Here is a 26,812-nt window from a genome sequence, read left to right on the forward strand (position 1 = left end):
TGGTTTTAGAAGCCACAGGATATGGGGGCTCTGGGTGAAGGAGCCAGAATTCCAGCCCCAGCTCCACTCCTCACGAGCTGTACAACTGTGCCCGTTACTGACCCCTTTCTCACCTTAGTTCCCTGGCTCTACAATGGAGGTAATTATCATGTTGAACCCACCGGGTTGAGATCTTATTTAATACTTGCACGGCCCTTAGAAACATCTAGCACAGTGGTCCTCAGCATTTGGAAATGTCTGGAAACATTTTGTCACACCTGAGAAGAGGGATTTCCTACTGGTGTCTAGCGGGTAGAGGCCAGAGATGACTGCTAAACATCCCATAATACACAAGACAGACCCCGCAACAATGAACTGTCTGGCCCCCAAAGTCAGTGGTGCAGAGATTGAGAGATCCTGGTTTCGCGTTTAGAGCGTGCAGTACATTTCAGTTGTTAACGGAACATGGAATACATCTTTATTCACATGTTATTACTTATTTGTCAGATGTTTATAAAACATCTGCTACATACTTGGCAGTTTAATGGAATCTGCAGATTCAAAAAAGTTCCTGACCACAGAGGTCATTTAGGCAAGCTAGGAAAGCACAGAATTATATAACACAAAATTACATTATACCATAAAGCATATTCTATAGTACACTTACTCTGGTGGGCTCTTGGCATAAAAATGTCTCCAATCTCAGAGGTCATGGGATAGTGGGCAAAAACCTCATATAATATAAAATTATGTTATCTCTAAGTGCTGAAATTAAGGTATAAACAATGTTTCATGGGAACCAAAACATCAGTCATTTGGAAGTATAGGTCAAGCCTTCATAGGAGAGGAACCATTTGAGCCAGATGTTGCCAGAGTGGGATGGTCTCAGTGAGCGGGATGTGGAGGGTTAGGATGTTATCTTAGTCTGTTTTGTGCTGCCATTACCACCAAGTAGGTAATTTATAAGGAGCAGAAGTTTATTTGCCTCACAGTTCCAGAGGCTGGGATGTCCAAGATCTACAGGCCACATCTGGTGAGGGTCTTCTTGCTGCATCATCTCATGGTAGATGGAAGAAGGGCAAGGTGGAGAGAGAGAACAGGAAGGGGTATAATTGTCCTTTTATAAGGAACCCACTCCCATAATAATGGCATTAACCCATTCATGAGAACAGAGCCCTTAACCCATTCATTAGAACAGAGCCGGGCCGGGCGCGGTGGCTCAAGCCTGTAATCCCAGCACTTTGGGAGGCCGAGATGGGCGGATCACAAGGTCAGGAGATCGAGACCATCCTGGCGAACACCGTGAAACCCCATCTCTACTAAAAAATACGAAAAACTAGCCGGGCGAGGTGGCGGGCGCCTGTAGTCCCAGCTACTCGGGAGGCTGAGGCAGGAGAATGGCGTGAACCCGGGAGGCGGAGCTTGCAGTGAGCTGAGATCCGGCCACTGCACTCCAGCCCGGGCTACAGAGCGAGACTCCGTCTCAAAAAAAAAAAAAAAAAAAAGAACAGAGCCCTCAAGTATTGGGGGAACCCACCCACAATATTTCAACATAGGTTCTTTCTATTTTCCATAAGCATTGGCTGGCTGAGAAATAGAGACAGTATAAAGAGAGGAATTTTACAGCTGTGCCGCCAGGGGTGACATCACATACCGATAGGGCCATCATACCCACCTGAGTCTCAGATCAACCAGTTTTTATTAAAGGTTTCAAAAGGGGAGAGGGTGTAAGAACAGGGAGTACATACAAAGATCACATGCTTCAAAGGGCAAAAAACAGAACTAATAAGGGTCTAATAAACATTACATGCTTCTGAGGGAACAGGACCAAGGGCAAAAGCAGAACTACTGATAAGTGTTCAACAAAGATCACAAGGCTAAGGGCAAAAGCAGAATTGCTGATAAGGGTCTATGTTCAGTGGTGCACATATTGTCTTGATAAACATCTTAACAGAAAACAGGGTTTAAGAGCAGAGAACTGACCACAAATGCTGCTAATTTGTCTGACCACAAATTTACCAGGGCAGAGTTTTTCCCCACCCTAATAAGCCTGAGGGTACTGCAGGAGACCAGGGTGTATCTCAGTCCTTATCTCAACCACGTAAGACAGACATTTCTGGAGTGGCTGTTTATAGACCTCCCCCCAGGAATGCATTCCTTTCCCAGAGAATTAATATTAATATTCCTTGCTAGGAAAAGAATTTAGTGATATCTCTCCTACTTGCACATCCGTTTATAGGCTCTCTGCAAGAAGAAAAATATGGCTCTTTTTGCCCGACCCCGCAGGCAGTCAGACCTTGTGGTTGTCTTCCCTTGTTCCCTAAAAATCGCTGCTATTCTGTTCTTTTTCAAGGTGCACTGATTTCATATTGTTCAAACACACATGTTTTACAATCAATTTATACAGTTAACACAGTTATCACAGTGGTCCAGAGGTGACGTACATCCTCAGCTTACAAAGATAACAGGATTGGCCGGGCGCGGTGGCTCAAGCCTGTAATCCCAGCACTTTGGGAGGCCGAGACGGGCGGATCACGAGGTCAGGAGATCGAGACCATCCTGGCTAACATGGTGAAACCCCGTCTCTACTAAAAAATACAAAAAAAAAAAAAAAACTAGCCGGGCGCGGTGGCGGGCGCCTGTAGTCCCAGCTACTCGGAAGGCTGAGGCAGGAGAATGGCGTGAACCCGGGAGGCGGAGCTTGCAGTGAGCAGAGATCCGGCCACTGCACTCCAGCCTGGGCGGCAGAGCGAGACTCCGTCTCAAAAAAAAAAAAAAAGATAACAGGATTAAGAGATTAAAGACAGGCACAAGAAATTATAAAAGTATTATTTGGGAACTGATAAATGTCCATGAAATCTTCACAATTTATGTTCCTCTGCCATGGCTCCAACCAGTCCCTCCGTTCGGGGTCCCTGACTTCCCACAGCACTCATGGCCTACTCTTACGAGACCCCACCTCACAACATTGTTACGTTTAGGATCAAGTTTCTAGCACATGAACTTTGAGGGACACATTCAAACCATAGCATTCTGCCCCAGTGCCCAAAATGTGTGTCCTTGTCACATGCAGAATACATTTGCTTCTTACCTATAATCCCAAATTGTTATTTGTTTCAGCACCACATTAAAAGTCCAAAGTCCACAGTCTCCTCTAAGTCAGCTGTGGGTGAAACTCAAGGCATGGTTCATTCTGAAGCAAATTCCCCTCCAGTCATGGGCTGTGAAATCAAGCAAGTTGTCTACTTCCAAAGTACAGTGATGGGACAGGCATAGGACAGATATTCCATTCCAAAAGGGAGAGATAGGCAAGAAGAAAGGGGTAACTGGTCCAAACAACTCCAAAAACCCAGCAGGGGAAATAATACTAAATCCCAACTTGTCAAATAATCTTTTTCGACTCCATGTCCTGTCTTCCAGACACACTTGGGTAGGGACGTGGGCCCCCAAGGCCTCCGGCAGCCCTGCTTCTCTGGCTTTGCTGGGCTCATTCCATGCAGCAGCTCTCACAGGTTGGAGTCTTGTGCCTGCATCTCCCCCAGGTTGCTGTTGCACATTGGTAGCTCTGCAGTTCTGGGGTGTCAGGACGGCCTTACTCCCACAGCTCCACTAGGCTTCCTGGGGACTCTGAGCAGCTCTGACTCCACAGTTTTGCTGGGCATTGCCCTACAGAGGGCTCCCTGGTTGTGGCTCTGCCCCTGCAACAAGTCTCTGCCTGGGTCCCCAGGCTGTCTGCAGTATCCTTTGAAATCTAGTTGGAAGGAGCCAGGCCCATAGCCCCTGTATTCTGTACTCCAGTGGCATTAGGACCATGTGGATGCCACCAAGACTCACCACTTGGACCTTGTAGAGTGGCAGGTCAAGCTGCATCTGGGCCCATTTGAGCCATAGCTGGGGAGGCCAAGGAGCACTGTGCCCAAATGTGGGAGCAGAGACTTGAGGTGGCCCTGGACAGTGAGCCACAGGTCCTGAGGGTTCCCAAGACATAGCTTTTGATATAGTTACTTCCTTCGGATTTTGGCACTCTGGGGCTGTGATCACAGGTCATCTTTGCAGTGCCTTTGGGATCATTCTCATTTTCTTGATGAATAGCCTCTGGCTTCATTCTTATTGTACTAATATTCCTATCAAACAGTGGCTCTGGCCAATACTAATCTCCTTATCAAGTGGTCCATACTAATATTCTTATCAAACTATCAAATGGTAACATGCCTGCACCCTTGCTTTCCTCTCCTGAAAGTTCTTTCTCTACTACAGGGCCAGTCTCAGAATCCTTCCAGTCTCTAAGTTCTGTTTTGCTTTTTGTTATAAATTCCTCTCTCTCTCTCTCTCTCTCTCTCTCTCTCTCTCTTTTTTTTTGAGATGGAGTCTCCCTCTGTTGCCCAGGCTGGAGTTCAGTGGTACGATCTCAGCTTACCGCAACTTCTGTCTCCCAGGTTCAAGCCATTCTCCTGCCTTAGCCTTTAATAGCTGGAATTTCAGGTGTGTGCCACCATGCCCAGCTAATTTTTTTGTATTTTTACTAGAGACGGGGTTTCATCATGTCAGCCAGGCTGGTCTCGAACTCCTGACCTCAAATGATCCACCTACCTCAGCCTCCCAAAGTGCTGGGATTACAGATGTGAGCTACTGCACCCAACCCTGCTTTTCTTTATAAATTTCATCTTTAAATTATTTATTTCTTCTCAAATTTTACAGTTAAAATAAGTATACAGTTAAAATAAGTTATACAGCAACCCAGATGCTTTGCTGCTTAGATATTTCTTCCACCAAATAGCCTAGTTTATCACTCTTAAGTTCCGCCTGCTATACAGTTTGAGGACCTGGACACAATGTAGCCACATTCTTTGCTGCTTTATAACAAGGTTGACTGTTACATCAGTTTCCAGTACCTTAATCTTGAAATATAGAGACCTCATCAGAATGCCCTTTACCATCCACATTTCTACCACCATTCTGATCACAACCACTTAGTCTAAGAAGTTTCAGACTTTCCCTACAGATCTTCTAATCCCTCTTTATTGCCTGTCTCCCTTCCTCCCTCCTTCGCTTCCTCCCTCCCTCCCTCTCTGCTCTCTCTCTTTTCTTCCTTTCCCTCCCCTCCCCTGCTTTCCTCTCCCCTCCCCTGCTTTCCTCTCCCCTCCCCTGCTTTCCCCTCCCCTCCCCTGCTTTCTCCTCCCCTCTCCACTTCTTGGCACCAATTTTCTGTCTTGGTACGTTTTGTGCCGCTGTAACAGAATACCGCAGATTGAGTACATTATAATTAATAGAATTTTATTTGGCTCATGGTTCTGGAGGCTGGGAAGTCCAAGATCAAGGGGCTGCTCTGGCAAGGGCCTTCTTGCTGCACCATCCCATGGTGGAAAGTGGAATGGCAGGACAGATCAAGAGGGGACCTAACTGGCCTTTTATAAGGAACCCCATCCCACAATAATGGCATTAACCCATCCATGAGAGCAGAGCCCCATGATCTAAACACCTTTTATTAGGCCATACCTACACTGTTGCACTGGGGATCGAGTTGCAGCATGTGGACTTTGGGGGACACATTCAAACCATAGCAGGCACCTTAATAAAGGTGGAAAAGGGATGTGGCAGCTACAGTGGGAGGGAAAAGGTGGCTCCCTTAGTGTGCTTGGGAGGAGGGTAAGAGATGCATTTGCAATTCTCATGGCCACAAACTGAAGGGGCCTGGTTACCTGATAAGGAGCGTTGGCTTCGTGTAAGGAATGTGGAGCAATTGAAGCAAGAGGGTGGTTTGATCCGTATCATTTCTTAGAAGGATACCATGTTGGCAGTTTCGAAGAAGAGGCATGAGTGAGGAAACACTTGTGGTGAAGAGACCGGTTAGGAAGCTGTAACTTGGGGTGGGATCTGGAACCAGGCTGTGGCTCTGGAAGGGGAGCTGGAGGGCTGCACTCTGAAGTATTTCTGAGGGTCTAGACAATGTGACCTTCACACTGGGGCTGAGTTTTGTAAAATCTGGCATCCCCAGTTTCACCTATGATGCCAGGCCTGTGGTAAGGAGCTTAGCAAGCATTTGCTAGAATATGAGCAAATGGGGGTATAACTGATAATATTTAGTAACCTTGGTGGAGGGGGGTGAAAGAGGGAGGTGTTGGGAGACTGGGTTGATAATATGGGGTTGGGAGCAAGGAGAGAGGCTAGCTTTGAACATCTTCCATTTGAGGAATTTAAGATCATCCAGCTAGAATATTAGAAATATTAGGATGGGATGTGGAAGAAAAATTAGCGCTGAAAATAAAGAGCTCAAATCATCAGTGTATGAATAGTAGCTAAACCTCTGAAAACAAGTGAACTTGTCCCGTGAAAATGTGTAGCAGGGGAGAAGCAGAGGTTCAAGGACAGCGCCCCCGAGAATGCCAGCATTTAAAAGGTGGACCCTTGGTGACTCACGCATGTAATCTCAGCACTTTGGGAGGCTGAGGTGGGCGGATCCCGTGAGGTCAGGAGTTTGAGACCAGCTTGGCCAACATAGTGAAACCCTGTCTCTACTAAAAATACAAAAATTAGCCAGGCATGGTGGTGGGTGCCTGTAATCCCAGCTACTTGGGAGGCACAAGAATCACTTGAACCTGCAAGGCAGAGGTTCCAGTGGGATCGTGCCACTTCATTCCAGCCTGGGTGACAGAGGGAGACTCCCTCTCAGAAAAAAAAAAAGAAAGAAAAAGAAAAAGGGTGGGCCCCAGCAGCAGAGCCTACCGTCCGGGAGTCAGGAGGAAAACCTGGAGGGAATCTTGACCTTGACTTAGAAGCCAAGGAGAAGTCATGGCCAACAGCATCAAAGGCCTCCAAGCACAGTGGAGACTGACAAGAGACCTTTCTTAGGTTTGACAGTTAGAAGGTCCCTGGCCTCAGCAAGAGCAATTTCAGAATAAAAACAAGGGTGGAAGGACTGGTGTTGGGGTCGGGGGATAGAGTAGGAAGTGAGAGTGTAGTACAGGTGAAGAAGTTTGATCACTGGAGGGAATGAGGGAGATGCGGGGGTAGCTTGAAGAGCAGAGAGAGGGTTTTTTTTTTTTTTTTTTTTTTTTTAGGAAGAAAGAAGCTTGGGCATGTTTATAAGTCAGGGAATAGAGAAGGAGAGGTGGGAGACACAGGGCAAAGACGAGTCGGTCGGAGACTATTCTGTGAAGGTGAGGTGGATCTGGTGTCTAGGTGGAAGGATTTGGGGCGAAGAGGGAAGGTGGGAGAGTCTAGAGGTAGGCAGCAGGCAGACAGGGGCTCCAGGTTTACCCTACAGAACTGAGGACAGTGATGGCCAGGCGTGGTGGCTCACGCCTGTAATCCCAGCACTTTGCGATGCCAAGGTGGGTGCATCGCTTGAGGCCAGGAGTTCAAGACAAGCCTGGGCAACATGAGAAACCCCATCTCTACTGAAAATACAAAAATTAGCCGGGCGTGGTGACACATGCCTGTAGTCCCAGCTACTCAGGAGGTTGAGGCACAAGAATCACTTGAACCTGGGAGGCGGAGGTTGCCATGAGCTGATGGCACCACTACACTCCAGCCTGGGTGACAGAGCAAGACTCTGGAAAAAAAAAAACAAAAAAACTGAGGACAGTAAGAATAAGTGATCGCTTGTGATCACAGACCCAGCAAGTACACCACGAGCTTCTGCTCCTCTGGTCTTCCCAGACCCCTTCCCCAGAACATTAAGCTGTATCACTTTTATGGGTCCAGGGTCTCTGAGGGGCTGGGCACCACACCGTGCCCCTGGGGGCATATCTAGTTCTGCCCCTCTTGGTTTGGCGGGTACCTGCTGAGTACTCACTGTATGTTAGGCCATGAATGCTGGGCAGCAGGAGGCATGGTTTCTGCCTCCACTGGGCCTTATTTCTTCACCTTGTCCCCCCGTTCTGCCCTTGGGCAAGTTCTGTGGCAGAACTGACCAGCTCCCTTCAGCCAGGAACATCTTGGTTCCTGGCAGAGCACCAAGAAGAGCAGATTGTCTTCCTACCCGGGGGCACCTTTGCCCAGCAGGTCAGGTGAGCTGGCCTCCTGGTGAGAAGCTGGTGCCCTTGGACATGAGTGGATTTGATGCCTGCTTTCCCACCCAGGTACTCTACTGTGGCTTTTCTCCAGCCCTTTATGCTCAGAGCTAGACCAGCAATGTGGGGTAGCTGCTGGGAGAAGGCGCCATGTTGTCTTGAGGCAGCAGCCAGCCCCGGAAGCCCTGGAACGCCTGGGGCCACTGAGCAATCCTCTCGCTTGGCCCCACAAGGGGAGGGGGTGGGCTCGTGAAATCCCTTGTTGGGTATAGCAGAGCAAGCCCTAAGACTCGCCCAGTCTGCTTAGCGCAACACTGACGCTATTTTGGAATGAAGACAAGACAATGTAGAACTTTACTGGGGAAGAGGTCGAAGAAGGGCTAATTGTCTTGTTGTTCAGGTCTGGTTAGGGCTGCTCACCTCTGACGCCAAAGGTCTTTTCCCTGGAGGACAGCCCTGGAGGACAGCCCTGGAGGATGTCTGAGTATTTGTCTTTCGCAAAAGGTGAAATGAGTAGTGTTTCCCCACCCAGGCTGCATTTTAGAATCAGGGGAGGTGGGTCACTGGTTTGTTTCACTATTCACTATTCATGCTTGGGCCCCACCCCTAACCAATTAAATAAACATCGTGGAGAGTGGGGCCTAGTAAATGTTGAAGCTCCTCAGGTCATTGCATTGTGCAGCCAATGCTGTGACATATGAATAGAAAGGAAGATGAAATGCACGCTGGTCATGCAAGGGAGATGTAGAGAGGGAGCAGGGAGGGTGAGAGAGGCTGCAGTTCATAATGTCCTGAAATGTTAGAGCTGGAGGGATCCTGGTTCAGAGCACTGCAACTCAAAGAGTAGTTCCAGCCACACAGCAGGCCCCATTAGGGAGCTGGTTAGAATGCAAATCCCCGCCTGCCCTGTACCCCCATCTGGCACCCTCTGAGTCACAATGTGCGCATCAAGGTTTGAGAAGTGTGCTTTCAGATCACCCACAGATCATCCAGACCAGTGGTTCTCAACCTTGGCTGCGCTTTAGAATCACCCAGGGGGCTTCAGCGAATTCCAGTGCTGGGCTACATGAATTAACTCAGAATTTCTAGGTGTTGGGACCCAGATACTCATTTAAAAAAAAAATTTTTTTTAAGTATTTCAGGTGAGTCTCCTCTTCAGCCATAATCAAGAACATGAGGCTTGACCAGTGCTTCTCAAACTCGGACAGATATATGAATCGCCAGGCTATCGTGTTCAAATGCATATTCTGATTTTATAGGTCTGGAAGGGGGCCAAAGAATCCACTTGTCTAAGAATGGCTCTGGGATGCCCATGGGACGGATCTGGCCTTTTCTGAGCAGTGGGAATAGGCTGACTTCTCAGTTTGACAGCAAGGAGACTGCAGGTCAGAGAGGGAAGTGTGATCGTCCACGGTAACCAGCCTGATACACATTCAGTACTTTCTGATGTACTCTACTGTGTGCCAGGCAGCGTGCTACATGTGGGACTAGAGCTGCGAACGGGACAGACCCCATTCCAACCCCCCCAGAGCTTATATCTCAGTTGGGGAGATGACAGAAAGCAAATAAGTAACTAAGCTGATGACAGATGGGAAATGCCATGAAGGCGAGGAGGGCCGTGTGTAGGGAATGACTCAGAGACTGCTGTGGGGTGAGGGGTAGGGAAGGCAAGCCCCTTTCAGAAGAGCTGTCTGGGGAGTTACTAGGACAACACCTTTAACTGGGAACTTGTGCTGATTACAAACCGATCACTTTTCTTTACTGGACAGGGCCAGGCTTCATCCCCTCTGGGGTTTGGGGATGGTGCTTCGGACTCTCCCAAGGGAGTCTGACCCTGGTCCCTGCCTGCTTGTTTCCTCTGACTCAAGACTCTGATTCTTCAGTGTTTGTGGGCTCAGAGCGGGGCCTGGGAATGAGTCTGCTGGGGAGCAGGACATTGACTTCATCACAAGACGGGGCTGAGGGTCATTGGTTAATGGTGTGTAAAATGGACCAGACCTCATCCAGATGCTATCCCCAGCCCCTATGAAAACATGGAAGGTTTCCATTGGTGCACAAACACTAGTGTTTGCCTCCCTTTCCTGATCGACCGTCAGATTCACATGGGCTATTTGTGAAACTGCCCGTCCCAGGCCATACTCAGGCTGACCACAGTGGTCTCTAGGGAAGGGACCTGCAATGTGTTTTTAGGAAGTGGTCCAAGTGACTCTTCCAATCCAGATCATCAGGAAGCATGGCATGGATGGAAGAAACTGGCATCTGGCATCTGGTGCCTCTTTGTGTGGCTGTGGAAGCCACAGAAATTTCTTCTGCAGTCAGTCTGCGGCGTGGCCCTGGCTGAGCTGGTGGTGCTTGTGAGGAAGCCTTTGCTTGTGTGATGGGGGAATAGCAGCTCACCCCTTCCCGTGCACAGTCCTCACCTTACTGTCTTCGCCCTTACTGGAAGCATCTCCTGACTCCTCTTTGGCCGGCCAGACCCTCCCAGCTCCCTGTGCTCCCCATTCAAACACCTTCCCTCCCTGAGCTTACCCCATGGCCGGGTGGGGAGGCGTGAGCACTGTTTGCATTTGGTCAGAGTCTAGAAGGGATCAAGGAGCCCTCATGAGGACCATGTCATAGCCCCACCCTCACTCCCAGCCTCTGGCCTGAGCAGACCTGTTTGGCTGGATTGATGATGGAGAGGCAGGCACTGACCAAGGGACGCCTTGGATGGTGGAGAATAGGTGACCCTCTGTTGGGTAAAATAGGACTCAAGCCCTCACACAGTGAGTTGGCTTAACTTTCATGTCAACAGTGGGTGGGGGTAGCTGTCTGCCTCCTGGAGCTGGCCCTTCCTGGGTCAAAATGCAGAAGGGGACGGTGAGAAGAACCACACATAGAGGCTGCAGTAGGCCAGCCTGGCTTGGGATCAAGTCTGTGAGGGCTGGACCCTCGGTTTTCCCTTCCATGGCAGGACTCACCTGGATCTCTGATGCCACCCTTGGAGGCATTAGGAGGAATCCTGGATGAGAAAGGTCACCCTCAGGATGACTGCCCCGGGGAACGGCTTCCTGCTTTCTGGAGGAAGGGAGGGGCGGACAGTGGGTGTGTCCTGCTCCGGTGTCTAGGCAGGAGAGTTTGTAAAGCTGACCAGACACCTGTGACTCCTATTTCCTAGGTGGCCCGAGGCAGCCGGCATGACAGCTCTCCCCAGGAATCCTGCTGCCTGCTGAGAAACATGGTCAGCAAGTCCCGTGAGTGTCGTCCGAGGGCTCCCCCACCCTGGAGGACGGGCCTCCAGAAGCCGTCTTTAGCAGGATCCTGGGACCTCTGGGGGCTGTGGAGGGACAGACAGGGAGCCAGGAGCCCTTCTCTTCATCTTGAAGGACACTGGGTACAATCAGCGTCAAGCCCTCAGCCAGGGCCAGGAGAGGACCAGAGACTGCTCCTGTTGAGTTAGGGGTCAGAGGGGCTCAGAAGGGGGCAGGTGGGAAGGTGGACGGGGGCTGTACCTGCCTGTTTCAGCCTCTAGCTCCTCTGTGCATGTGTCCTGCAGGCTGGAAGCTCCTGGCCATGTTGGCTCTGGTCCTGGTCGTCATGGTGTTGTATTCCATCTCCCGGGAAGACAGGTACATTGAGCTGTGAGTTCACCTTCCATGTCGTTCCACTGGTTCTTGTCAGGGACGGGGCTTAGGGATGGAGCTTCATGGAGCGGGGGACCTAGGAGGGCAGGAACGTTTCAAAAGCCGGCGCATGACCTCATCCCTTCAGCTACTGGTATGGAGTGTTTCCGTGAGGGTGGATGGGGGTAGGGCCTGGGATGTCTCACTGGACCCTCACCCAGGGAGTGCAGGAGCAGGAAGACCTGGATCAGTGGAACTTAACTTGAGATGATTCCTGCTTGGCACCTTGGGACCTTCACGCCATGGGAGAAGGCTTAGGCTGCCTGGAACATGGGCCCCTGGGTCTGACTGGGGCTCCTGCCTCCTGTCCTTTTTTCTCTCCAGTTTTTATTTTCCCATCCCAGAGAAGAAGGAGCCGTGCCTCCAGGGTGAGGCAGAGAGGAAGGCCTCTAAGCTCTTTGGCAAGTAAGTACTCGAGGATGAGGAGGGTAGAGCAGGGCATGGAGCGAGCTGGGATTGAGGACAGCCTCAGTGTGAGGAGTAGATGGAAGGAGGAGCCTTGGTGGTGGACATGGGTTAGGTGAAGCCAGGGAGGGAAGTGAGGGCCTTATAATATTAGTCATGTGCCTAACCCTGCTTCTGGCATCAAGATTAACTCTGTTCTCATCCCCACCCGGCTTTCACCTCTGTGCAGCTACTCCCGGGATCAGCCCATCTTCCTGCAGCTTAAGGATTATTTCTGGGTCAAGACGCCATCTGCTTATGAGCTGCCCTATGGGACCAAGGGGAGTGGTAAGTTCCCACCCAGCTCTGTGGGAACCATGGGCTCACCGTGACCAGAGTGCTGCTGCTTCTCTGCTATCCCTGGCCCCAGTGCCCAAGTTCTGAGCCCGGCTCCAGCACCAGGGTCAGGGGAAGAAGAAGGCAGCCAGGGCTCTGAGGAGCAGTGGAGGGAGGGCAGGCAGCCTTCAGAATGCTAGCTGTCGCATCAGTCCCTCTGCCTGGCTCTTTTTGTAGAGGACCTGCTCCTCCGGGTGCTAGCCATCACCAGTTCCTCTATCCCCGAGAACATCCAGAGGTAAGGCGGCACTCCCCCGACTCCAGTCTGGGCACCTTCTCGTCTTTCCTGGCCCTGTGTGAAACAGTCATGGCCTGGCCCAGGGGTGTAAAGTCAGCATGACCGTAAGCGGGACCATGGGGTGATGCCTGCTTCACGGGGACCAGGGGCTGAGGGGGCCTAGGAAGTGGTCCTGAGACGGGTGCAGGCAGATCCAGGGCCGCGAGCGTGGGGTAGAGCAGGGGTGACTTCTGGGCCTGACCACTCCTCTTCCTATGGCAGCCTCAGGTGCCGCCGCTGCGTGGTCGTGGGGAACGGACACCGACTGCGGAACAGCTCACTGGGAGATGCCATCAACAAGTATGATGTGGTCATCAGGTGTGTGTGTGACTGTCTCTTCCTACTGCTTTTGGGAACTGGATATCCAAGCCAGGGACTGTACACAGGCCCAGGAGGCCTCTAGTGATGGGAATCCTCCCCCCAACCCCCAGATTGAACAATGCCCCAGTGGCTGGCTATGAGGGTGACGTGGGCTCCAAGACCACCATGCGTCTCTTCTACCCTGAATCTGCCCACTTCGACCCCAAAGTAGAAAACAACCCAGACACACTCCTCGTCCTGGTGGCTTTCAAGGCAATGGACTTCCACTGGATTGAGACCATCCTGAGTGATAAGAAGCGGGTAAGTTGGGGGACAGACTGGGGGCTGAGGCCTGGGGGTGGGGACACTGCCCGAGTCAGGACCTCTCGCTCCTTGATGTCGGCCTGGCAGTCCTGAAGAGCCTGTGTGGGGATAGCAAGAACTAGGCTCCCGGCAGTCAGCGCCTTAGGCTGCCCTCCAATGGTGGTGTTCGGGTAAGCTGCCCCAGCAACTGGGTATAAAAGCCTGCAGGCGTCAGGTGGCAGCAGCCAAAGGCACCCATGCTCCAGGGCTGTCTGCAACAGGAACGCTTTCTGAGTAGGTGTTTGCCTGTGAGGAACTCGGGAGCCGAGGAACCCTCCAGCAGCCATCTCTAGGCCGAGGGTAGGTTAGAGCAATGAGGTGTGTGTCCTAACAGACGGTCCCCAGAAAGAGTTCACTACATCACTTTGCCATCGGTCACAGGCTGAACTGTCCCATCTGGCTTTTTTGTCAAGTGTTTAGACAGCCTAAAACTTTAGTTCCTTCTACCTGTGTGGATGGCCTTGGAAGTGGTCCATGGCTTCGACCCTCTGCTTTATACACCTGGTCACCTGGCCTCCCGAGGGGACGCCTCTCCTCCTCTTTCCCTGGTCCTCTCCTGGTCTCCCATCTCTGGCACAGACTTCACCTCCCTTTCCTGTCACCTTGTGTTCCTGAAGGCCTCTGCCATCACTTGGGGCCCCTCGTCTGGCTGAGGACCACTGGGTTGGATTTGAGAAACAGAGCTTCACCTGCTGCTGTCTCTCTTCTGACCCCATCCTCCTAGGTGCGAAAGGGTTTCTGGAAACAGCCTCCCCTCATCTGGGACGTCAACCCTAAACAGATTCGGATTCTCAACCCCTTCTTCATGGAGATTGCAGCTGACAAACTGCTGAGCCTGCCAATGCAGCAGCCACGGAAGATTAAGCAGGTGATGATGGGAAGTCGAGTCCGAAGGCTAGGGTCCTGGGTGGGATGTAGGAGGGACGTTCCTATGGGCTTAGGAAGCCGTGGAAGGACCCCATAACAGAGGCAGTGGTTTGCATTTTCCCTCCAGGAACACACCTGTCATTAAAGTTGCTGCCACAAAGGAGAGTCCACACTCTGGAGAACTAAGGGGCGTTTACTGAGTGGGGAGGGATGGGGACGGCCTGGATCTAGTTTAGGGGCTGGTATGAGAGGATGATTTTGGCAGGCGCTGGTCAGAATTTGTCAACTGGGGAGTTGCTGGAACAATCAGTGGTCTGATCTGTGGACAACTTGAGCCATGCGGTTACTATGAGATATGCTTCATCTGTGATCTGATCTTGAAACCCTGGTCTGAACGAGTTCTAAGAGTTGGAGTTTCAACAGTTTGTCTTGCATGTCATGGTTTGGGATGGTGTGTCAATTCAGGGAGTCAATGCAGTTTTGCAAGTTATGGGTTTTTGTTTTGTTTTAGAGATAGGGTCTCACTCTGTCACCCAGGATGGGGTACAGTGGTGCAATCATAGCCCACTGTAACCTCGAACTTCCAGGCTCAGGTGATCCTTCTGCCTCAGCCTCCTGAGTAGCTGTGAGACTACAGGTATGCACCATCACGCCTGGCTAATTTTTAAATTTTTTTGTAGAGATGGGGGTCTCACTGTGTGGCCCAGGCTGGTCCCAAACTCCTGGCCTCAAGTGATCCTCGTGTCTCAGCCTCCCAAAATGCTGGGATTACAGGTGTAAGGCACTGTGTCCGACCACAAGTTATGTGTTTCTTCTTTTTCACCTGATGTCCTTGAGCCATAGCAAGTTATGGTTTTGAGTGCAGTGCCCTGGTAGTCTTCAGCTGGTGGGCTCTAACCCACTTTGTAGCTTCCCAAGTACTTCCACCCATATCTTGGAGCCCCTTGGGGAGGCCGTGTGGGATGGTGAGAGACAGGTACCAGCAGACACAGGTATGGCGCTTGGCTGTGCTGTGTACTGTGTGGGGCTTGGCAGGTCAACTGCTCAGAGCCTTGTTTTTCTTGCCTGTATGGTGGGATAATATCCATAATGACCTTTTAAGGCCTGTTGTAGGATTTTAAAAAATAATAATGATGTAAAATACCTATTCTGGAGACCGATACACAGGGCCTGCTCTTTAAATATTTGCCAGATTTTGAATAAATGCTTTTATTGTTTACTGAGCATCTCCTGTTATTCCATGTTCGGTGGTGAATAGCTGCTTTTGTGACTGCTCAATGCCAGGCCCCGAGTCTGCATGCTTGGTGAGGAGATTGTGCTCCTTGCCCTATGGGACCTCAGTCCAACAGAGTAAGAATGCAGCTTGCACTGTGGAGTGATAAAATTCCACAATGGAGACTTGTTCCCAATGTCGTGGAATCTCAGAGGAGGGACAGACATCTGCTGAGAGATGTCTGGGAGGCTCCCCAGAGGAGGTGATGCTGGAGCTGGGTCTGGAAGGATCAGGCAGAGAGCTGGGGAAAGGCATTTGGCCAGAGCCAAATTTGGCCAGAGCAGGCGGCATCTCCAGCACTGAACTGTTCCAGTACAAGTGGCACTGAAGGGCAACAAGGAGGAGTTTCATGCCGTGCATAGGATTACAGATGGAGAGGAGGCTGGAGAGGGAGATGAGAGAGGGCCAGGACCTGAACCCAGCTCCTGGCGGTGGAAAGGGAAAAGGAGGAAATGGACTCAACATTGTATTGGGTTTTTTTTTTTGAGACTGAGTCTCGCTTTGTCTCCCAGGCTGGAGTGCAGTGGTGCCATCTCAGCTCACTGCAGCCTCTACCTCCCAGGTTCAAGCGATTTTCCTGCCTCAGCCTCCCAAGTAGCTGAGATTACAGGCACGCGCCACCACACCTGGCTAATTTTTGTATTTTTAGCAGAGACGGGATTTCGCCATGTTGGCCAGGCTGGTCTCGAACTCCTGACCTCAGGTGACCTACCCGCCTCAACCTCCCAAAATGCTGGGATTACAGGTGTGAGCCACTGCGCCCAGCCTGTGTTAGCTTTCCATTGCTCCTTAACTAATACCACAAGTTTAGTGGCTAAAACAGTACCCACGTACTGGCTCGTAGTCCTGTAGATCAGAACAGCAGGGTTTGGCTGGTTCTCTGTTTAGGCTGTCACAAGGCTGGACTCGGTTTGTCAACCAGACAGTTCTCATCTGGAAGCTTAGGGGAAAATTTTGCTTCCAGGTTCATTCTTGTGGTTGAAATAATTTGGTTCCTGCAATTGTAGAACTGAGGTCCCTATTTCCTTGCCGGCTGTCAGCTGGAGGCTGGGGGCCGTGCCCGGCTCTTAGAGGTGGCCCACATTTCTTGCCATCCAGCCTCCATCTTCAAGCCAGCGATGGCACAGTAGATCCTTTCTGTGCTTCAGATCTCTGACCTTCTCCGCTTCTGGTCTTGACACCCGGATTTAAACGTTCAGGTAATTAGGTCAAGCCCAGCAGGACAGCCTCTCCTCTTATGTTCAACTGTGCCATATAAAGTAACGTCACATAATCGCATCATATTCACGGGCTCCCCACACGCGCCAGGGAGGAGATCACACGAGAGTTAGGGTCACCGGGGTTCTCTTACGATTCTGCCTTATATGTTTTACAAGTGGAATTGAGAGATTTCTGACCAATTCTGGGTTTCTAGCTTGGACAGCATTGGGGATGGTAACATATTTAACTAATAGAGTGGCAGGAAGAGGAGGAATTTGGTGAGTATAAGGAGCCTGTGACCAGGCAGAGCTGGCTAGAAGGCCATGGAAGTGTGTCAGCCCAACTGGATGAGATGACACACTGGTGGTGAAAGCAACAAAGGTGGAAAAAGAAGGCCCAGCCAGGGAGTGGAAGATGAGAAGACAGGAGAGCTCTGAGAGGGAGAAAGCTGGCGTGTCGACAGGCCTGATGAGGTCCAGGAATGGCTCCCAAACGGGTATGGGCAGCTGAAATTGTGTGCAAAGCAGGTTACTGAAGCTGAGGAAGGCGAGGTTGGAGAAGTGAGAATATCAGGCTGCCCATCACTGCGGATGAACTAGGCATGAGCAAGTGAGGTCCTCAGAGCAGCCAGTAAGGTGGATGGGAAAGGTACTGCTGTCCTGCTTTGAAGAAGGAAAGGCCAGGCACGGTGGCTCATGCCTGTAATCCCGTCACTTTGGGAGGCAGAGTGGGCAGATCGCTTGAGCCCGGGAGTTCGAGATCAGCCTGGGCAACATGGTGAAACCCCATCTCTATAAAAAAAAAAAAAATAGAGCGCCACCCCCATAAAGGGTCGCACAGCTAGTGCATGTCAGAGCCCCCAGGTCTTCTAAATGAGGTCAGGCTCTCCAAGGAGGAGGACAGAACACTTCCTTTCCTTTGAATGAGTTGCTTAACACTTTTGTAAGCCCCGGTTTTCTCATCTGTAAAAGGGGGCTAATAATAATATGTACCTCCAGGTGTTTTTGTGAGACTGGATGCGATAATGTCTTACGGTAGGTAGGTAAAATACTAAACATAGTGTCTGGCACATAGTGTTTAAAAGGTAACTAATATGATGATGATGGTCATTCTGATTGTTAGTCTTATCTCTAGAGGCCCCAGGCCTCCCCCAGGTGTATGGAGCTGGACCATCCAGAATGGTAGCCACTAGGCACATGTGGCTATTCACTTATTTATATTTGTTTATTTTTAGAGATGGGGGTCTTACTATATTGCCTAGGCTGGAGAGCAGCGGCTTTTCACAGGTGCATTCTTAGTGCACGACAGCCCAGGACTCCTGGGCTCAAGCAGTCTTCTGACCTCAGCCCCCTGAGTTGCTGGAACTATAGACATATGCACCTCTGCACCCAGCACATGTGGCGATTTAAATTTACAATTTAATTAATTAAAAATTAATAAAGTAAATTCAGTTCCTCAGCTGCCCTGGCCCCATTTGCATGCTCATTAGTTGCATGCTCATTAGTTCATGGCTTGTCTTGCTGGACAGCACAGATGGAGAACATTTCCATGACTGCAGAAAGTTCCAGTGCAGAGTGCTGGCAGAGATGATGGAGGGAGGAGCAGGGCTCCTGCTAACACTGTTTTGCCCCTGTTCCTCAGAAGCCCACCACAGGCCTGTTGGCCATCACGCTGGCCCTCCACCTCTGTGACTTGGTGCACATTGCCGGCTTCGGCTACCCAGATGCCTACAACAAGAAGCAGACCATTCACTACTATGAGCAGATCACGCTCAAGTCCATGGTGGTAAGTGCCTAGCTCGTGAGCACGGTGGGGCAGGGGGCGGATGGGCAGACAGTCAGAGGGACACTGGGTGAGTGGGAGCAGCGCGGAGACCCAGAGGTGGCTCCTGGAGTCAGAACTGGAACCGAAGCGTCTGGACTCCCTGGCCAGCATCCTCCATGTCAGCCACAGGGATTTCGTCTTCCTTCCAAGAACCAGCCTGGGAAAGGGAGCTCCCAAGAAGTGTGGGGCCATGGGGAGGGGCAAGGAGACTTTCCTGGGGACAGAGAGGTCCCTGGGAGTCCCTCAGTTTATTTCCTTGGCTGTCTCCACAGGGGTCAGGCCATAATGTCTCCCAAGAGGCCCTGGCCATTAAGCGGATGCTGGAGATGGGAGCTGTCAAGAACCTCACGTCCTTCTGACCTGGGCAAGAGTTGTAGCCTGTCGGTTGCCTACTCTGCTGTCTGGGTGACCCCCGTCCGTGGCTGTGGGGGTGCCTGGTGCCAGTATGACCCACTTGGACTCACCCCCCCTTGGGGAGGGAGTTCTGGGCCTGGCCAGGTCTGAGATGAGGCCATGCCCCTGGCTGCTCTTATGGAGCCGAGATCCAGTCAGGGTGGGGGCGCTGGAGCTGTGGGAGCCCGGCCAGGGCAGGGGGCTCGTTGCTGTGGCACCCCCTCTCTGCCAGCACCAAGAGATTATTTAATGGGCTATTTAATGAAGGGGTAGGAAGGTGCTGCGGGCTGGTCCCATGCATCCAGGAAAGAGGCCAGTAGAGTATTCCGCCCACTTTTTATAAAAACCTAAGTGATGGCCCCACCAAGGCCTAGACACAGCACCGGCCTCCCAGGAGGGCAGGGGCATTGGGAATGGGTGGGTGCCCTCCAGAGAGGGGCTGCTGCCTCCCAGCGGGCATGGGAAGAGCACTGGTGTGGGGGTTCCACCGAGAAGGGGACCTCATCTAGAAAAGAGGTTACAAACCTACCATTAAACTATTTTTCCTAAAATGGAAGCAGTTGTGATGTCCTGTGTCCTTTCAGGTGGGGGAAGGCATGGGATGGGGTGTAGCAGTGGGCAGGCTTGTTAGACCAGAGCAGGGCATAATCGCTTGGGAAATAATTACTTATTGAGTCCAGTGTTGGGTGCCTGGTCATGCATTATCACCCTGGCACAGCAGGAGAGCGAGTGGTGCTCGCAGCAGCCCTGTCTGCAGACACCCAGCCTGGCACCCTGCATTCTGGGTTACTGCCAGAGGAGGGAGGGGCTGGAGGATGCCAGATGAGAGTGCCAGAGTCTGCTCCCACCTTCCTTCCTCTCTCCCCCACCATTCTTCAGTTACCCAAATCTCATGCTTGGGAGGTACGTGTTTTAAGGACAGGGGTGGGGTCAGACAAAGAAAGCCAAGTTTCCCTTCTCAGATTAAGTGGGAACCAGAAAATGGAGTTTACGGAAGGTCTTGCCAGCAGCCCAGGCTGCCAGGATGGGGTGGGCAGGCCTGGAGGGCAGCGTCGAAGGGATTTGGCAAGGCCTATCAGCCAGTTGCCGGGCCAGGGGATGAAATGGTTTCTTTCCTGGGTCTTTAGAATCATAACAATCCTGCCGTTTGCCTGTCTCTCCCGCCCTCGTTCTCCATCTTCCCAGATCCTGCTTAGCTGCCAACTGGGCTTCCCGCCACCCCACAGCTGTTCCTTTACATCTGGAGCCAGGAGGGAGAGCTGGAGCTCCCCGCTTGGGGAATGGAACTGGCAGCTGTGTTCCTGGCTTTCTCGGAAAGACTTGCAGCCTGGAGGTTTTGAGACAAGCCAGGCTGGGACAGGACAGATAAAGAGGGGCAGCAGTTTGGGAGGAACAGAGGAAGATGACATGGTTCTCCACAGAGTGTTGGAATGGCCTTGAGGACACCCACCTTATCCCCCAGAATGGCCCCAAGGACCCTCCCAGGGAATAGAAGGCCTGCTCTCTCAGTGGCCTGGCCGCTTTGCTCGGGGAGATGGGAGTTCTGAGGGTGAGTAGAGCCCCAGCATCTGCAGCCCCAAGCCCGCTCCCCTCCACACGGGCACACTTTGTCTTGAAGGCTGTGTCCTGGGGAGGGAGCCTGCACACAGCAGGGGTTGTGAGTGTGTGGGGGGGTCTCAACTCTGCTCACCCCTGATGCATCCCCAGCTGCCGCTCATGCAGAGATGCAAAGGAGTGTCCTTTTTCCCATCCAGGGCCATTGAGAATGGCTGTCTGCATACATGATCCAGCTGGCCTGGACTGAGGCCACTGCCTGTTACTGAACGTGCCTAAACTCAAGCCAGAATCCGGCACACAGGGGTGGGTCAGACCCCTCCAAACTCCACACACGCACACATGTAGACATGGGAGCATTTTACATTCTTGGTGGGTTGTTTGTGATTCCGTGTGCAGACAGTCCTTCCTGCTCACATACTGAGAAGACTGCGAATGTGGGGTGTGTGTGCACCCAAATAGGCCATTGTTTGCTTGGGGGGGTGGGGATAGCTTTCTCCTGGGTGCCCAACATCCTACGCATATTGAGGCAATACTGGCCAAGGGTCGGAGCTGAGAGTGGAGCTTTGATGTGGGGCTGTTGGATGGGGTTCTTTGGTTTTCTGGGAAAGGGACTTTCAGTCTTCAATTAGCCCAACCAATGGGAATGAACTGCCTGCCAGCCTGCCTGGGATTGATTAAACCATGCCCTGGAAATGAGGAAGGGAAAGAGCACAGTAGGGCACGTGCTTGAGGGCAAGTCAGGAGATCTGGGTTCTCAACCAGCCTCTGTCGCCTTATTCTGTAAGAACGTGGGCCAGTCATTTCTCTGCAACAAAAGAGTGGGTCCAGCTAAGGAGAACCGCTTATCTCGGAATTACCTAGGGAGACCTGGGAATGGAGATTCCCGGGTCTCACCCAGGCTGCTGGGGACAGGACCCACGAATCTGGAATTTCACCAAGCACCCAGCAGCACTGCTCTAGGAATCTAGACCCAAGGATCATCGTACGAGGCTCTTGAGTCTACGGTCTGCGTGTCAAGCCTGCGCTAATCCCCGGCGTCCTTAGGCGGCGTTAATTAGGCGCACGCGCAGTTTCCCCCCGGGCGGGCGGGCGGGCGTTGGGAGGGGGAGGAGCTACTGATGCAGATGGCCTCGCCCTGGCGGCGGGCCGTGCAAGCGCTGTCCGCACCGGCGCCGCGTCGACCCTCGCGGCCGTGGGAACCCGCCTGGAATCTCGCAGGGCCGGCCGGGCTTCGTCCAGGTTGCCGGCCTCCTCCCCGGGCTTCTCGGGATGCTGGCCCCGGCGCCCCGCCTCAGGCGAGGCCGGCCCCTCCCTGGCTCAGGGGAGGCCGGGCGGACTAGGGAGCCGCGCCCCTCCGAACTCTCGCTGGGCCTCCGTCTTACGACCTGCTCTGGGTTCACCGCAGAGGCCGGGGTGAAACCGCCTTAGGCTGCGAGGGAGTAGAAGAGCCCTGCCCCATTGAATTTAGATTCTGAAAGTCCACAGAGGGGAAACTGAGGCCCGGAGGAGAGAAGGGACTCCCCCCTCCATCACCTTGCTGGGCAGGATAAGAGTCAAGGTCTGTACCGCAGGAACACGTTTAAATGTTACTCTATGTTCACATCACATGGGGTGCCTTAAGTTTGGACGCTTAAGGTTTTATTTACATTTTCCAAGGACATAAATACATTCCGTTGCTTTCTTCCAGAGGCTGCCTAGCCTACGAAGAGTTTGAGCTTGGAAGCAGGTTTTCCTGGGAGACAGTAAGGTGCGGTGCACACCAAATAGGGACACGGTTGGACTGTGAGTTCAACTCCCTACTCTGTCGTTTAATTAGCCGAGTAAACCTCTGCTTCTCCATCTGCAGAAGAATGATTATGCATGTCTCTCTCACAATGAGGTTTTAAGGACCTAATGGGAATATGATCATAAAAACATTTTGTAGACTGTAAAGTATGATATCAATATTAATTGGAAAGCTGCCTTGCATCATGGAAAATGCCAGAGGGTATGAAACAGGTTAGGTACATTTGTAGGGCCAAATACTTGTCCAGGAAGTAACATGGCTGGTTACAGAGAAGTCTTTGTCTTCAAATCACCCACAAGCTAGGCAGGGGAAGGTAAGACATCAGTGAAATGACTGCAACACAGGCTTTGCGTAATCAAACCATGAACATTGTTTAAACTGCTTTCTACTGGTGGTTTTCTTTTTTTCTTTTTCTTTTTTCTTTTTTTTTCTTGAGACAGAGTTTCACTGCTGTCACCCAGGCTAGAGTGCAATGGCAAGATCTCAGCTCACTGCAACCTCCGCCCCCCAGGTTCAATGGATTCTCCTGCCTCAGCCTCCCGAGTAGCTAGGATTACAGGCACCCAGCTAATTTTTGTATTTTTAGTAGAGATGGGGTTTCATCATGTTGACCAGGCTGGTCTCAAACTCCTGACCTCAGGTGATCCACCCACCCTCAGCTTCCCAAAGTGTTGGGATTATGGGCATGAGCCACCGCGCTCGGCTGTCAGCGGTTTTCAAGTTGAAGTCGGACACCTTTAGGGATTCTTGGGGAAAGAGTTTTCTTGGGAGACACTATCCATTTCAGTGGTACCTAGCATGCCACAGTAGATCCCTAAACAAAGGTTGAGAAGTGTAACCTGAGTTTGTCAGCTCTGTTCTGATCTCTCCAACCTTTTTGAAGTCTTCGTTATAGCTTCAGAAAACTGTTTGTTAGTTTCCAACATTCCCATGATTCTGTACCAGATGTGGTTCCAAGAAATCAGACCTTTCTGACCTATAAGTTTAAGGAGGGTATGCAGGTGGTGTGGGTGTGGGTGTGTGTCTGTCTGTCTGTAGTTATAGCCAGTTTTCCTGTCCAGTTCATTCTCATTGAGTTTATGGGATCTTGCACCCAATAAATAAGAAGAGGAGATGAACCTTGAGTCTCATTAGATGACAGATCTTTGAGAAGCTCAAATGTATGGGAAGGTTCCACTTCTTCACTTCAAGGGACTGCAGATGGTGTGAAGCAGGTGGGAGAGACCACAGTGCAAAGAGGGTTATTACAACAGGGCTTGGCAAAAATTTTTTAGGGAAAAATGAACTTCGGGAGGCAGGTGCTGTTTTTTTGCCCCATTTCGGGTTCCCAGGGAAGGCTAACAATTTAGACCCCCACCACCTGAACAGAGATATAGCTTCCTCTCAAGAGCCTTGGAAGGCTGGGAGGGTAGAGCTGGGTGGAGAGAATGAGAGCGGTCTCAGATGTTGAAACAACCCTAGGGGTTTGGAGTTGGAATTGCTGAACTGAGTTAGTCCAGAGCCATCTATCATTCTGAGTCTTCCCAAAACACTGTTTACACACATCACCAACTTTCACACTTAAGGAGTGTCTCCCCCTGTTTCTCTTCTTACTAAGCATAGAGCTAGTGGAGTCTGGTTGGAGATACCCTTCAGGTCTGTGCTCTTTTTCTTAGTGAATTTATGTTGCACTGATGGAGCCCTTGCGTGGCAGGAGAGCTAGAGAAACTTTTATTTATTTATTTATTTATTTTTATTTTATTTTGTTTTTTTGAGACGGAGTCTCACTGTGTCTCCCAGGCTGGAGTGCAGTGACGCGATCTCGGCTCCACCACCAGGGTTCACCCCATTCTCCTGCCTCAGCCTCCCGAGTAGCTGGGAGTACAGGTGCCTGCCACCATGCCTGGCTAATTTTTTGTATTGTTAGTAGAGACGGGGTTTCACCATGGTCTGGATCTCCTGACCTCGTGATCCACCCGCCTCGGTCTCCCAAAGTGTTGGGATTACAGGCATGAGCCACCACACCCGGCCGAGAAACTTTTCATTTATATTAAAAGTCAAATAGGAATCACTTATCTGAAAATTCTGCTTAAATCCTTATCTATATCACTTTATCTCTACTTGCCTTCTTCTTTTATTCTCTGAAGTGCAATGCCCATTATGTCAGGCCTCTGAGCCCAAGCTAAGCCATCATATGCCCTGTGACCTGCACTATACATCCAGATGGCCTGAAGCAACTGAAGATCCACAAAAGAACTGAAAATAGCCTTAACTGATGACTTTTCACCACTGTGATTTGTTCCTGCCCCACCCTAACTGATAACAGTATATTCTCCTCTGCCCTTAAGAAGGTAATTTGTACGCCTATCCCAAACCTATAAGAACTAATGATAATCCCATCCCCCTTTGCTGACTTTTTTCAGACTCAGCCCGACTGTACCCACATGAAATAAACAGCCTTGTTGCTTACACAAAGCCTGTTTGGTAGTCTCTTCAGACGGACGGACGTCACACATTAATGTCTCAAATGTACTTCCTAGTCCTTGGGCAGCAGAGCCTAGCCCTTTAATTTCCTTCCAAAGGTAGTGAAGGTGGTAACTTTTAGTCCACCTGGACTTTGTCTCATTGAAAGTCTCATCTTCAGACTGGGCATGGTAGCTTATGCCTGTAATCACAGCACTTTGGGAGGCCGAGGCGGGTGGATCACCTGAGGTCAGGAGTATGAGACCAGCCTGGTCAACATGGTGAAACCCCCATCCCTACTAAAAATACAAAAAAAAGTAACTGGCCATGGTGGTGGGCACCTGTAATCCCAGCTACTTGAGAGGCTAAGGCAGGAGAATCATTTGAACACGGGGGTGGAGCTTGCAGTGAGATAAGATCACACCAATGCACTTCAGCCTGGGCAATAGGGTGAGACTCCGTCTCAAAAAAAAAAAAGAAAAAAGTGATCTTCAGAGGGATGAATCCCTTCCTATATTCAGCTTTTATCCAGAATAGTACTTTTTCTCTTGCATAATTGGGAATAGATTTCGGTTAAGCTCCATTTAATTAAACTCCAGTTCTTTCCAGGAACATCTGGACTTCCTGAGACCTCACTAACCTTCTTTTTGAGCACTAATAGAGCACCATAAAGAAGACAGTTAGAAAGAACCATTTTTTGAATGTTTTCAGCATTCCAAGATATTGCCAAGGGCCATAAGGTTAAGGAACAGCGGAAGGAAATGCTATTTCTTGTCTGGTACTCTCCAATCAGGGAACTCAAGGAAGCTCTCTACTCAGGGATTGAGGATGTCTCAGCCCCGTGGGTGGGCTGAGTGGACTGTTTCCGAGAAAAGCACTGGGAACATAGAGTGGCAGGCAGATATTGGCAGAGACATAAATATAACCAGGGAGGTAGATGACAATTTGGTGACGTATCTTGTGAATGGTGTATATTCACAGAAGGCCTTTTAAAGATGGAGGCTGTGGGAGTAGGAAAACTATAGGGCTTGTAGTAATGAAAGCTTTCAGTGTATGTCAAAGAACTTGCTGTTAGCGAGGATGGGAGGAGGGCCAAGGAAGAATGGCAGTTAGAGAGGGAAATAATTAATGGTTTTGCAGCAAACATGGACTTGGCCAGGAAAACAATTCCTTATTTCTAGAAAGAAGAGGAGCGTTTAAAATTTTTTAAATTTTTCTCTGTTTATGACCTGGTTCGGAGCACTGAAACATAAGGAGTTGGGGAAAAGATGGTTGGAGGCTCACTGGAAATGACAGGCGGCTATCAGTGAATGAACTCTTTATCAATGACTCCCAGAGACTGCTGCTCATTTTGATTTGAAAGCTGCAAATCGCTGGTATGTGGTTACAGTTCCTAAGAACAACTTAGATAAGAGGCTTTCAAAAGAGGTTTTGAAAGGGGAAGTGAAATTTAAGATTTAGTTGTCATTGGTCTACATCTAAATGTTTGTTTCTTTAGATATGCACACCAAGGAGCATTTAAAATAAAAAATATTTGCCGCTGGGCGCGGTGGCTCAAGCCTGTAATCCCAGCACTTTGGGAGGCCGAGACGGGCGGATCACGAGGTCAGGAGATCAAGACCATCCTGGCTAACACGGTGAAACCCCGTCTCTACTAAAAAATACAAAAAACTAGCTGGGCGAGGTGGCGGGCGCCTGTAGTCCCAGCTACACAGGAGGCTGAGGCAGGAGAATGGCGTGAACCCGGGAGGCGGAGCTTGCAGTGAGCTGAGATCCGGCCACTGCACTCCAGCCCGGACGACAGAGCGAGACTCCATCTCAAAAAAAAAAAAAAAAAAAAAAAAAAAAAAAAAAATTNGATAGTCTTTATTTAAATTTTATATTTTTATTTCAGTAACAAGTGTGTTTTATAGGGAAAGATCCCAGAGAATAAACTGATCTCAAGACTCCCTTTTATCTTTTTTTTTTTTCTGGTGCCATGACAAACCACACACATAATACCTGGAAGAACTAATCAAATGTGTGTGTGTGTGCACGCACGCGTGTGTGTACCTTGTGCCTTTGGTTCTGATTCCATAATAGCAAATGCCCCAAGCA

General features: G+C 50.6%; 1 protein-coding gene across 10 annotated transcripts in view; it reads left to right on the top strand.

Moving 5' to 3' along the window:
- ST3GAL4 (ST3 beta-galactoside alpha-2,3-sialyltransferase 4) overlaps nucleotides 1–19,486 on the top strand; it is a 42,265-nt gene extending 22,779 nt beyond the window's left edge. For 4 of the 10 annotated variants that reach the window (XM_025356124.1, XM_025356127.1, XM_025356125.1 and 1 more), the window contains 10 exons: nucleotides 11,149–11,224; nucleotides 11,527–11,611; nucleotides 11,978–12,058; nucleotides 12,288–12,385; nucleotides 12,611–12,671; nucleotides 12,933–13,028; nucleotides 13,142–13,331; nucleotides 14,098–14,241; nucleotides 18,355–18,498; nucleotides 18,810–19,483. In XM_025356124.1, the coding sequence (XP_025211909.1) occupies nucleotides 11,149–11,224; nucleotides 11,527–11,611; nucleotides 11,978–12,058; nucleotides 12,288–12,385; nucleotides 12,611–12,671; nucleotides 12,933–13,028; nucleotides 13,142–13,331; nucleotides 14,098–14,241; nucleotides 18,355–18,498; nucleotides 18,810–18,896 (1,062 nt within the window). In that variant the 3' untranslated portion in view covers nucleotides 18,897–19,483. Of the gene's footprint in view, nucleotides 1–8,483; nucleotides 8,547–11,148; nucleotides 11,225–11,526; nucleotides 11,612–11,977; nucleotides 12,059–12,287; nucleotides 12,386–12,610; nucleotides 12,672–12,932; nucleotides 13,029–13,141; nucleotides 13,332–14,097; nucleotides 14,242–18,164; nucleotides 18,499–18,809 lie in introns of those variants that run through there. The other 6 variants (XM_025356130.1, XM_025356131.1, XM_025356129.1 and 3 more) reach the window with 5 other exon arrangements.
- Nucleotides 19,487–26,812: the final 7,326 nt, after the last annotated feature.

Source organism: Theropithecus gelada, chromosome 14, assembly GCF_003255815.1.
Source record: "Theropithecus gelada isolate Dixy chromosome 14, Tgel_1.0, whole genome shotgun sequence".
NCBI lineage: Eukaryota > Metazoa > Chordata > Mammalia > Primates > Cercopithecidae > Theropithecus > Theropithecus gelada.